Source organism: Falco biarmicus, chromosome 4 (genome assembly GCF_023638135.1).
Source record: "Falco biarmicus isolate bFalBia1 chromosome 4, bFalBia1.pri, whole genome shotgun sequence".
Lineage (NCBI taxonomy): Eukaryota > Metazoa > Chordata > Aves > Falconiformes > Falconidae > Falco > Falco biarmicus.
In genome coordinates this window covers 106,487,375-106,500,661 of record NC_079291.1, presented here as the reverse complement: position 1 = coordinate 106,500,661, position 13,287 = coordinate 106,487,375, and the positions used below count along the sequence as shown (strand labels likewise).

The 13,287-nt window shown below is 44.3% G+C and overlaps 1 protein-coding gene across 4 annotated transcripts in view; it reads right to left on the bottom strand.

The window, feature by feature from the left end:
* The window catches only part of STAB1 (stabilin 1), a 57,857-nt gene extending 50,372 nt beyond the window's left edge, over positions 1–7,485 (bottom strand). For 2 of the 4 annotated variants that reach the window (XM_056336164.1, XM_056336167.1), the window contains exons 1-2: positions 6,167–6,474; positions 344–480 (exon numbers count right to left, since the gene is read on the bottom strand). In XM_056336164.1, coding sequence (XP_056192139.1) covers positions 344–480; positions 6,167–6,247 — 218 coding nt within the window. In that variant the 5' untranslated portion in view covers positions 6,248–6,474. Of the gene's footprint in view, positions 1–343; positions 481–6,166; positions 6,475–7,397 lie in introns of those variants that run through there. The other 2 variants (XM_056336166.1, XM_056336165.1) reach the window with 2 other exon arrangements.
* Between the last annotated feature and the right edge of the window lie 5,802 nt (positions 7,486–13,287).

Below are 13,287 nucleotides of genomic sequence, written 5' to 3'. Positions count from 1 at the left end.
AAATTCTGCATCTTAAACAGGTTTCTATGCTAGACAGACCTCTATTAAGTTGCTACAGGAGGATTAGCAAACTCAGGCTGTTTAGGGCAAGTTAGAAGTAATTTATCATGTAATTTGTTCTGTGTATACAGAACCTTATGCCCAGCAAAAAGTCCTTGGGATTTGGAAGGATACTAAAGCAACAATAATAGGGGCCATAAATCCATTTTCATGCATCTGAAAACCAAACTCCTTGGACCTTTAGAGCTCAAAACCCACGTGTGTTTTCCTGAAGGCATACACACTACTCCTTGCATAGCAGGGCTGCATCAAAACCTTAACATAGTTAGGAAATAGGCCTTACCTGCAGTCCCTCACTCCTAATCCTTGGGTGGTCTTTAACCAGCCTCTTGGACATAACATTTTAGGCGCTGCAGCACAAGCAGTACATGCTGTATTCAAGGTAAACATCGTCTTGATATTGCATCGCATGGATTTTAACTTGAAAAGAAAAAACAGAATGGAAATAAGCCAAAAATTAAATTGTTACCCTAGCCACTCATCTTGCCAACCTTTAACTTCTTTATCAACGTTGCACCATTCTTTAGATATCACTGGGGAGGGCAGTGACCAGTGCAGCTGCTGGGAGGTGTACGACACACTCATATGGACTAAACCATCATGTCATGCTGCTGCATGCTACTTTGCTTGCATCTCAGCTAGAAGGCAATAGGGCAGACCACAGCTATCTTATCTTCCCCCTATGCCTCAGCAAAAATTCTAACCATTTCTAAAACAATCATAACAGTACACTGTTAATTTAAGCTGATCTTTTACAAACACATGGTAGTGGTATGTAAGGACAAGCCCTAAATTAATAACCCTTGCCAGAAGACACTGAATAAAAATGCAACACAGCAAACAAAAGTTTCTCTTTTCCATGCCGTTGATGCGATCCAGTTCACTGGTGGTTTCATTGCTGTTCCAGGGGTATGAAGAACCAAATGCATTAGTTCAGTCTATTTCCCAGAACCCAGGAGCTGCTAACACAAGTATTTCTCAGGGAAGCTGTCTTTGAGAAGGTGCAGGGGCAGCTCGGGTGGTGGTGGATTAAAAGGAAAGGTGCTCTGCACCTCTCTGTCTACTTGGATGGCTCTTGATGTTTTCACCCTAGCTGAGAAGGGCTCCATGAACATTAGCAAGAAGATCAGGTAGGAGACTTGGATAATTCACATGGTTGGTGATAAATCCAGCACAAGCCCTTCCATCTAACCAGAATAACTTCACGGTTCAGGTTTCCTCACAGAGCTTTTCTGTACCCCTGTACCCACCAACCCTGCATCTCCAAAAGAAACACAGCCAGAGCAGACAAAAAAAGCACAGCCTCAGAGCAAATAATCATCACTATATGCAAACTTGTCATTAAAGCTCACAATTTTACCCCAAAAGTGTTTCCTTGAACTTCTGAACGCCTGGAGTCAAGCAACTGCATGGAAACCTCATGCTTGTTTTAAAAAGAGATAATGTTTTTCACCGATGATGGCAGAGAAAAGCTGGGAGGCACAAGCTATGTTTGCCCTGAAAGGTCACTGGGTGGAAAAAAATGCACACAGGTCACCACAACTGTGCCTCTACAGGCACTGTATTTTCTAAAAACAAAAACATTAGATCAAATTTTGGGAGGAGGCCTTGATCTGGGAATTTTTAAACCAATCCTGAACAATGCTGTTAATGCAGCAGCATTTCGGATCCCATCAGTAATCTCAGCTTTGCTTCCTACGAACTTAAGCCCAAATGCATACATTTGCCTCAAGGCAAGGGAGGAAGCTCATGGCTTCCCATCAGTTATCAACAGCTCAGGAAGGCCTTCCCAGATGATAGCCAGCAGACCCTGTCAGGAAAACCTCCTGAGAGATAACCCTCAAGTCCCAGGTCCACAGAGACATCTCCCTGGAATGGTTTTCTGACTCACACCCCCCTTCCCTCTGCTTGGAGTTTTTGAGCTTTTTCCCATCTTCATGGATTCACCTTCTGCACCCATCCATGCAAGAATGCTGCCCAATGAAGAAAGTGATTGCTGTGTCTGTGGTTGCCATCCGCATGGATATTAACTTCTAGTTGTGCCTCTGGGGCTTTTCTTACCGTACAGTCAGCTTCACTTCCTTTGGTGGCAGAATCCCCAAGGAACTTGTCATGTCAAGGACTCCCTTGCTTTATAAATGGCACAAAACCAATCTGAGGTCCACCAAATCCACCTATCCACGTCCTGTGAGCACCAGCTTTACTAATTTTATCCACCGGCACAGTGGTCAGTTTTGCTGTTCCTTATGTATCCACCCCACGGGCACACAGTGCAGTTAGAGGAGATGTCTCCTTTTTCATGGAGCAAAACACGGCAATGCCATTGATGGGGTAGGGAAGAAGTCCATCCAACCAGTTGATTCAAGTAAAAATTAGGTCTACAGATCAAAGCTGGGCTTTTGAAATGAGCCAGCTGAAGCCAGGCACATGGTTCTGACAGAACAGTACATCTCCTGCCTTTCTAGTCCCATCAAATCCCAGCTTTAACCTTCACTGACACAATACCTCAGAAAGAGGAAAGGGAAGATGCCCAAGGAAGAAACACAGAGGTGGATGCCTTCCCCTGAGTTATGATCTTAACCTTGTCAGAATTACCCAACAAACCTTTATCAGGTGTCTGAGCTACCCTATCTGTATGAAAAAGACCACACAAACAGTAGAGCACAAAACACTAAACTGAAATTCCAATCTTCTACTTCAGCTTTACTTTCAGACGTCAGGAGTTGGCTGTCAGACACAGCTGGGCCTTTAAATGTATTCTCTGTCATGGTGGTGGAGGAAGACACCATTATTCACACATTACTCTATTTTTCTTCTCTTTCTTTCATCAATATGTCTCCATTTCTAAATGGAGATGGACACCGGGAGAGAAGGGCTGTCACTCCTCCCATTTGGCATCTTTAATTACTTGCAGGTCTCTAAGACAAGACAGTTACTGTGGAATCCCCCCTGACCCTACCTTCCTAGGACACTTCATGAACTTTAGGCAGCTATCCAGTAAGATCTTCCCCTTTTTATAAGGAAACACACTTGTGTCAGCAGCCAGAAGCAGGAGGAAAGAGGAAGAAAACATCTGTGTGGAAAATAATTAAAAAAAAATATTTCCCTTCTTATTTGGGTGACAGAACTGATGAAGCAGTCATTTTCTGAAGTGTTTTGCTTCTTAGGAAAGCAGAAGAGGGAATCAAGGGACATGAAATTCAACAGTTTGGATACTCGAATTCTGGAAAGGATGAAAAATACATGGGAGTTTGAGTCAGAGGTGGCTCCTGGGGCACAGCCTCATGGAAAACAATGATGCACTGCTCCCTTGGGCTCATCTGTAACCGCTGTTTCCAAGTTACAAGCCACTGGAGGGGAAGCAGCAAGAGGGAATGCTTGCCCCTGTGATGCCTGGTGGGCCAAGAGTCAGTGAGGTGCATGGTGGCTACATCTGTCAAGGAAAGGGGGTGAAAACGGTCCCTGTTCTGATCAGGTGATGTTGAGAGCCTGGACTGTATCACACTTTGGGAACAAAGCAACAGAAAAGGAAGACTGGCACTCTCAAGCAGCCCCAAAATTAAAGGACACTTTGAAAGCAGAAGACGTCTAGCTGTAGCTGAAAAAAGTTAAGACTGAAAGAAGTTAAGAGCCAGGGTGCCTCTGTCCATCCACACCGAGCTCTGCCTTGCCAGGGCTGGGCTGGGCTCTCTCCCTGCACTCAAACACATGCACGTGCAAGAGCAGCCACTGCTCTCTCTGCTTAGCTGAGACATATCTGAGCTTCTGGATGCTGCAGTGTCTCCTTCCCCCTCACTCTGACACAAAGGTCCCTTACTTCTCAAGTGCTCATATTTATCTTATTCCACCTCAAGAGAATAAGCTGGGGAGGTTTTCTTTGAAGGGCTAGTTTAATTCCCCTCATTTTCACCCTTTATCTTTTCCTCCTAAATCATAACACAAATCCTTCTGCATGGCAAAATCTCAAGGAAGAAAGAAAAACACATTTGGACGTCAGTGTTTGGCTCCAACAATCCTGGGAGTCAGTTCTGGAAACAGACATTATCTAATGAATCACCGAGTTTCCAGTGCATTTGCCCTTTACAAAACAGAGCTGTAGACACATGCTGGAGTCATTATAGTCACGCACCTTCCCAAGAAGTTCTCAGTAACACTTCATCTGAACAGACCGGTGGCTCCCGGACACAAACCCTTTGCATTTGTCCATGGAAGACACTTTTCAACATGAGGATGAACAATCGACCTCAGAGATCACTTAACACAAGATCAGCTGTTGCCCTGGGTGCTGCACACCACCTCAGCTGCAGAGTGCTGAAGGCAGGAGGATGCAGAGAACATTCCCCTCATTTCCCACCTGCCTCCATTCCTCCTCTAGCACAGCCTGGGACTGGCCTCCTCCCAGCAGAAAAACTTTCATGGTTCTGACATCTGCTGCATCTTCCCCAGCCCATAGCAGGAGGAATACACAACCCAAATCAGGCTAACAGATCTGCTGTCCTGTTTGAGCCATCAAATCAGAGACCCGGGGTAAGATCACTGAAAAACAGCTAGCACAAAATCTCTCTTGATGGCCCCTACAAGGCTCCTGCAGACCAGTGGAGGCCTTTTGTGGAACCACAGCACCTCTACTGGAATCAGATTCAATGGCCTAAATAGAGAAGATTTCATTAGACCCTTATTTTTCCTTACCTCCCATTGTAACCTTTCAAATGTTTACTCTCTTTTTCCAAAAAGAGGGAACCTTTTGGGGAAAAAAACTCTTAAAAGGGAATTGTTTTTCCTGGATTAAATAAAGTGCTGCAGAGGTGATTTAAACATTTCACTTCTCCGTGAGCAAGTACTCATTACCTGATATTTTAACTGTTTCATGCCAAGCCTGACATCTCAGTGATTACAGAAATCAACACAGCATCTCAAAGTGAAGAAACTGAAATTTCCACTTATACCAGCTGAAGATGTGAGCCCACGCCTCTGATCACACTACTATACCGGAACCCATCTGGCTGGAGCCCATGACTCCAGGCAAACAAAACTTACCAGAAGAGCCACTTCAGGTTCGTGCTCAGGTCACCTCAATGATCCTAAAAGCCTACAGGTTCATGAAGCTCTTAGCTTATTTGTATGCTTATTCGTCATTTGTGGCCCTTTTATGAAAGGGTCTAGACAAAAGCTTCCACCCAAAGTTCTGACACTGAAGCATCTTTTCAGTGCTATGGCTGTTCCTAAATCAAGTCTTTCACAGGCTGACACGCACCTTCCTTAGCACAAGTCTGTCTGCTCCCCACTGGGCCCCTCTGTCATTCAAGACAAGACAACTCTGCCATAACTCGGGTCCCCGGGGAATAGGATTTCCAAATGCCCCACACATCTTCTGACTTTGTAGGACAGTTTATTCCTCCAACAGCAGGACGCAAGAAGGGCGATGGCAGAAGACAATATAGTACAAATAAATGAGTTCGAGCCTACCGAAAATGTGCTGCCTCACCATTGAGCCTAGAGTACAGATCTACAAAGGCATCACACATTCTTCTAGCTGCTGCTGCTAAACACAAGAACAGAGATAAAGGAATCAAAAGCAAATCAACAAACCTGAGACAAAATGAGAAGTATTCCACACTCTTCACTGGGGAGCTGCTGGGAAATGTACTTGAAACAAAGGTATTTACCCTGTTGCAAAGCAACAATTTGAGGAGATTTAAACCATTTTTTTCAGAAAATTCCTCTGGGAAACTTATGGACCTGTCCTGCCAGATGCTAAGCTCCCATCACATGTACTGAAAATAGTGGAAGACAAAGACGCCGAATGTATTCCTTTCATACTGCTACTTTTGCATTCAGTGCTGAACTTAAATACAAATTTAACCTGATCTAAAACTCAAGCAGCTCCTTTCAACCTTACTTTTAGTTCCTCAGTTTGGACTACACACATACCCACATAAGCAAAGAAGATACCTTAGAGTCCTGAAGTTTAATTATGGATGCTATTCTGCATCTAACTAAATGTAAATGAAAACAGGAGTTTTGGGGAAGACTATTTCATAACATGCAACCGTCCAAATATGAAGAACCATTCAATAAACATTTAAACAAAGACTCACAGACTTACCTTCTGACTCTGGCAGTCAGCTGTGGGAGTGAAGCATGCTGCTAAGAAGAAAAACAGCAACCCACGAGGATGCATTTTCATGCTTTTACAGGCAGGACCCTTTCCACAAAGGGGTGGCGATAGAGGCTGCAATTTCTGTAAGATAAGACCGCCTACTAAGAATCAGATCCAAGACAAACCAGAGGTTAAAAGTAAACCGGGAGAAAGCATTTTCGCACTGTACTCTTTGGCTGCAAAGCCTTCAGAAGTGGATCTGCTACTTCTAGTATTACGTCTGAACCAATACCACCTTTTTCTTTCTTTCTATTCTTTTTTTAAATGCAGAAGCAGAACTCCTTAGTATAAGGTTTACTCAAAACAGGAACATCTACGGATTTCCTCTTACATATCAGTTCAAAACAGAAGGAAGGAAATCCTTAGTTTTCAACTAATTGGAATGAAAAGAGGTTAACTGTATGCTTAACTGAAGGCAAATCCAATGGGCAAACAAATACCATGAACTGATGAAGGGTAAGGTAATTTCCTTTTACCACTGATGTTACTATGTCCACACCACCTCAAACAGAAGGTAGACCTGACCATTGCCTACCTGCCTGTCCCAAAGCATGCACGAACAAAGCGATGTGAGCGACATGCTGTGCTTCAGAGCAACAATGTAAGCACACTTATCAACCAATCGAGCACTTTGGGTAGGCTTTGATATTTATTTAAAATGTTTGAATTTCTCAGCAACAAAAGCATCACGTTTTGCAGGTGCTATGGCAGCAATGGCAAAATACATAATTTTCCAAACACTGCTGACAGTCTGATGAATCCAAGGTGCACTTTCATACCACTCAGAATAGGAGAGTCCCAAAATGGGATTAGAAAAAATACATGCTACCCTGAGGTATGGTCTGCAATTTATTTTCTCCTTTTAAACATTACAAACAACCAATAATTGATTATTGACAGATTTTACATGGGCTTTGTCTCCCTATGCTGCTAAGAGAACCCGCTGTACTGAGCAGTCGAAGGACCATTTCTTTTAGTAACAAATCCTACTGAGCAATGAGGGATCTTTTAATTTTTGAGCCATTAATAGTACACGAAGGTGCCTAAACAAACCAGGATAGGAAGTTATTCTTGTGTTTACATGAATAGTTGGGACCATTAATATTTTTTTGCCCTCTGCATACACACAAAGATACACATGCTAACATATAAAGTATATAAGAACTGCTGTACTTACTAGTGCCGTTAATTGTGCTTTACCTCTTCCTCCATCCTACAGAGACAGCCAGCATGATGAACAGCCAGCACCACTTTATATCCTGCGCTGACAGGAAGCAGATAAGGCACACAACCATCCACTGCAACCCATGTAGAGAAGTACCAGCCCACAGCTCTATCTGACGACTCAGCCCCCTTGTCCTGCTCCAGGACAACTGCAGCCCTAGGACTACTGCTGCCCAAGAGATGGCAACTCTGTCCAGCTCAGAGGGTTCACGCAGCTCCAGAAACCATTTGGTACCCTGCAGATCTGTGGAACGAGGGAGAGGCGATGTCAAAGTCGCACATGGACGGTGGGGACATTCTTGCAGAGGGATATTAGTACGGAATCTGTACCATGCTTGCTTTACCTACAGTCATGGTAATAGACTGACCATGTAAACAGAAGAATGAGACTGCTTCTCTGCTCCATGTCACCTGTTAGGCATACACAGCTAGCACAGGCAGCCTAGAAGGATGCTGACTGCTTGTTGATGGATTTTCCAAGAGCTGGCTATATGACATGGGGATTAAGCTGCCAGTACTGGGCAACCACGAGGAGCTGATAAGCTTTTAGAGTGAAAACAGCTTACCCTGAGGCACCTGAAGAAGCATGGGCATCTTCAATCAACCTTCAGGCCCTTTTCTAAATGGCTCAACAGTGAAAATGGTACAGGGGAAAAAGGACACACAAAGACTGATTTGAAGGCTTTCCACTGCTGCACTGCTGCTTATCATCATCTGACCTACTGCAAGGAAACTAGGAAGGAGAGAGAAAGGCTTGGTGAAATTCCTCTCTGAATTAAATAAATCGGATTCACAGCAACTCAAAAGGTTCAAAGCCAGCTTCCTTATCTGACCATACCTCGTTTAAAGGCAAGCAATACAACAGAAATATAGGCTAAAAATGCAAACACTGAGTGGTGCCATTGTACAGCAGCAGAGCATAAACTGAAAATCAAAAGGTCACCTATCATCAGATGCTCCTTTCCTGATCAAGCAGCATAGGCAGCATGTTTCAGCCACTGCGTATGAACTGCTCCGAGAGAATGGAAACTTGCTTTGCCGATCACTGCTGCTGGATGTGGAACACCAAAACCTGCATCAACTTTGGATCTGTGTGATTCTGGAAATTAGTAAGAAGGTGAAGCACCAAAAACCTCCAAATTAAAGGGTGGCCAAGAGCCATTAATAATGCTTAGTGCAAAGCAAAAAGATGCCAGCATGCTTGTGAGTGGCGGCCCAGTTGGCAGTGTCACCAAAGATGGCACCACCAGCATGGAAAGAGCACAGGGAGCAAAATGGGGCAAAATAAACACAAAAAACTCCTTCACTTACACTGTTCCTGTTCTCTTCTGATAGATGAATTCCTCCTAGGCAGATAGATGGATTTTGTCATAGATGACATCAATAAAAAGCTTATGCCTTAGAAGCAAAATGCCTCTAATTGGATCAATTTTTTACTCCACGATTTTGTCCAACACCCTTCAAAACTGTCAGTAAGGTTCCCTCACTCATTTCTATACGAGACCACCTCATATACATACGTGTCTGCACAAAGCATTTCAAACCCTCAAAGTCCCACAAAACAAGATCCCAAGATCTGTCAGAAAGCTCAACATCTGATTGCTTCTAAACTGTCCAGAATTTACAGAGAAAATACCCAGTATTGAGTTAAGAACAAAGCCACAGGACTTGCTATGTCACTAGCAATTAAAGGAATACATGGGACAGGAAAACTGGAGGAAAAAGCCCTTTCATCAAAGGGAAAATTTATAGAAAAGACTTGTAAGGATTTGGTGACAGAGCATGCAAATGGCCCTGTGCAGGCAGGGTAGAGGGCTTTCATTCACATCCTAGTCAAGGCTTCATTGAAACAGGATTGTGCAAATCCCATTTCAAAATACACAGTAGGAGTTGTCAGCTGTTGGCCTGTGTGTTTATGTGTGAGGTTTAGCACGTGGGTTTTGTTTGTTTTGGAAAGCATGGAGGCTGACTTATCAGTCAAGCGTCTCCTGCCCACACGGCAGAAGGTGGCTGGTTTAGCAGCTGCAGTCAGATGTGGGTCTCAAAAGCATCATCTTCAACTTCTGGCCCTGACACAGACGATTTCTACAAAACACTAAGAATTTACCTTGCGGTCTCCGTTTCCCAAACCACCAGCAGACTGTTGGCAAGCAGCAGTGCTCAGGATTTTTTCCTCACTCAGTCTTTTGCTTTATGCATTGATGAAAGGTTGGGTCCTCTAAAGTAACTTGTCTAAGATCTGGCAGGGGTTTTTTTGTGAACACATTCCTATTCAGAGCTGAGAAACTGCTGGCGAAATCTGTCCCATGGGAAGAAAAGTTGCCTGAGTAAAGGCAAAGGATATAGCTACAAACTCTTCCAGCCTCCCTGCCTGTGTCACATGCTGCATTTTAAAACGCTGGGTCACCAGCCCTTCTCTCTGAAGTTCGTGCAGCCCTGGCTAGCTTGGGCAATTTCCTGCTATTGAAATCTTTTGTTTAAGCAATCTTTACAGAAAGTACAGAGCCAGGACAAATACTTTACCATCCAGTTTACCTTGCCATACAGCTTCTGTGAAAGCCAACCATTTGGTTACATCCACAGAGAGAAACAGACTCTCTCTCCACTCTTCTGGGAAAACTGGGAAAGAACATAAAGTCTCCTTGCTGTGAGTTGTCAGTGAGAAGGCTGCGAGTCTGAAGAGGAACTAGCAAAAGATTAAACTGACCAAGCCAGAAGTGCTTGTGTGTAGGAAGAGAGCCAGCTGTGCCATACTTACTGAACACACCCCTGAGGCTCTGGGTGAAGAGGCTAGGACACAAACCTAATTTTTTTGATTTCTTTCTTTTGGCAAGTTGGAAGAAACAGGGATGTTAAAGTTTGCTTATAAAAACAAAAAAAACCTGGAAGGGTCACATGGCAAACAGGAGTCTCTCTCTCTCACATGCACACATGCAATGGTCCAATTCCAAGCAGACAGAGCTGCCTGAGCGCAATGTTGTGATGCGATTCAGGGAGAAATTATTCCAGCTGCTTATATCCTGTTAGTTCAAAACCTCGAAGGGCAGCAGTACAAATGTCAGAACATAAATGCTGTTAAGTCCTGGTCTATTTATTGCTATTCACTCCCAGTTCCTTTACACATGCTCCTGCAGTGAAAGCCAGCTACATATTCCCATCTCTTGGTTTTACTTTTGTACCTTTCCCATCTATTAAGCAGTACTCTGGGATTGTACTGAGAGTGTCAGGCACGAAATTCCCCACAGATATTCCACATGAATCAGAAGTCTGAGTAAAACTGGTTGAACAAACAGGCTGAGCTACTGAAACTCAGCACCTGCTGACATCAGCATGACCAAAGAGGCAGTGTGTTTTCCCATGGTGGTGCTGTTTATGCTTCACATATTATCTGCAAGGGATAGAAACAGTCTATAACATACTTGACTAAAGCTATAGCTGTTTGCTAAGGATTGCACTGAAGTGCCTGCCTGAGAAAAGCGTGACTGAGATGATCCCACTATCAGCATTTGCAACAACTTTAGAGATGCTGAGAGTTCTTGTCATCCCTCTGAGAGGCCTTAAAGTTTGAAGCATGAGGGCTTATAGTGCCCAGCTTACTGACACTAGCTATTACTCTTTATACACCTATTCGGGTGGGTTTTCTCCTGCGTTGGCCACAGTCTTTCTTCACCACCTTCTTGGTCTGTTGTTGGAGTTTTATCTCCCCCCTTTTTCCACATCAATTTTTAGCTAAGTTACTAAATGCCCTTCGTTATCAGGAAGACAGCAGGAAACAGAAGTTTGTAGTCTATCTGCTCTGAACCACAACTTCATGCTCTTCCTTGCGTTGTTGCTTCTCCACTTAATACGTGGTATGCTTAAAGATTAATACCACAGAACTAAACTTCTTTATTAGAGACAATCAAGAAAGAAGCAGCAGCATTTTGTGCTACTTCAGGGTTTTTTTGAAAAAAAAAAAAAAAAAAAAAACAAAAACCAAAAACCAACCCAACCAAAAACAAAACCAACTCTTTATCAAAGCTGACAAGAACAGGAAGACAAGTCAAAGGGGCTGATGTAAATACCTCGCTGTTCAGTACATCTACAGCCAGGCAGATCACAGAGTGCTGTAAAAGCAGCACGGGTATGGACACAGGACAGACAGGATGTAGGTCACACCATCACTTCTTCTTGCAAAGAAAACACAGTTTAGCTCAGGTCAGCATCTCATTCACTTTCCTTCCTAATGAGATTCATTTACAATTTTTCAATTGTAATACAAGGGAGATTTTAAAACCTTCAACCAGAACCTCAGCAGATGACACTGAACATACGTAACTGCATGGGTTGTTAGGGTGGCACACATGCACATAAGCTGCAAAGCCAGACAATGGGAGTCTAAGATGGTTTAGACGATAACTTTCCTGAAAAAGGTCTCCCCACCTGCCTACACATGCATCTGGTCATAGCTTTATAGCTATTCAGATACTGTTTCAGTGCCAAACAAAGGTTGGAAGCTATAAAAGATCTGAGTATAAAGAATTATGAAGGGATTGAGTGTACCCTCAGCAAGTTTGCAGATGATATAAAACCGGAAGGAGTGGCTGATGAACCAGAAGGCTGTGCTGCCATTCAGCGAGACCTGGACAGACTGGAGAATTGGGCAGAGAGGAAACTAATGAAATTCAATAAAGGCAAGTGTAAGGTCCTGTACCTGGGGAGGAACAACCCCACACACCAGTACAGGCTGGGGCTGACCTGCTGGGAGGCTGCTCTGTGGAAAAGGACCTGGGCGTTCTGGTGGACAGCAGATCAGCCAGAAGCCAGCAGCGTGCCCTTGGGGCCAAGGTGGCCAGTGGGATCCTGGGGCACATTAGGAGGAGTGTGGCCAGCAGGTCGAGGGAGGTGATGCTCCCCCTCTGCTCTGCCTTGTGAGGTTGTACCTGGAGTACCACGTCCAGTTCTGGGCTCCTCAGTTCAGGAGAGACTGGGAACTGCTGGAGAGGGGCCAGCACAGGGCTATGGAGATGGTGAGGGGACCGGAGCATCTCCCTTAGGAGGAAAGGCTGAGAGGGCTGGGCCTGTTCAGCCTGCAGGAGAGAAGGCTGAGAGGGGACCTTATCAATGCCTACAGATATCTCCAGGACGAGTGTCAGGAGGACGGGGCCAGGCTCTTTTCAGTCTGCCCAGCAGAAGGACAAGGGGCAACGGGCACAAGCTGCAACACAAGGAGTTCCTTCTGAACACGATGGAAGAACTTCTTTACTTTGAGGATGTCACAGACCGGCACAGGCTGCCCAGGGAGGCTGCGGGGTCTCCTCTTCTGGAGACATTCAAACCCCGCCTGGCCGTGACCCTGAGCGGCCGGCTCCTGGGGGAGCTGCTTTAGCAGGGCCTGGGGCTGGATGGTCTCCAGAGGTCCCTGCCAGCCCCGACCAGTCTGATTACTAAAGAAATACGCATGTAGGGCTTTGTAGCACCCTTGCAAAGAGAGAGGAAAAAATCAAGACTGTTTTATGTGACCACAAATGGTTACAAAAATAATTTCACAGCACCTTCTGTAGAAAATAATTGTGGAAAGCTTTGAGAAATCTTTATGAAATGAAACAATCTGCCAATTCATGAAGTTCAAGATGGACTGTGCTTTTTCAAGGAAAACTAATTTAAGTATATCGCTGTATTTAGAAATAAAAAGATTACACTAGAAATAGACAATAAAGACAACAGGTTGGTGCTGAGGAATGACAGTGAATAAAAATTTTCAGCTCAACACTGCACTTCAATGAACAGAAATTTGCACCCACAAAGCACTGTAACTCCAGCAGGTTTTAACACAGGCAAAAGAGCAGGGGATCAGCCATCTG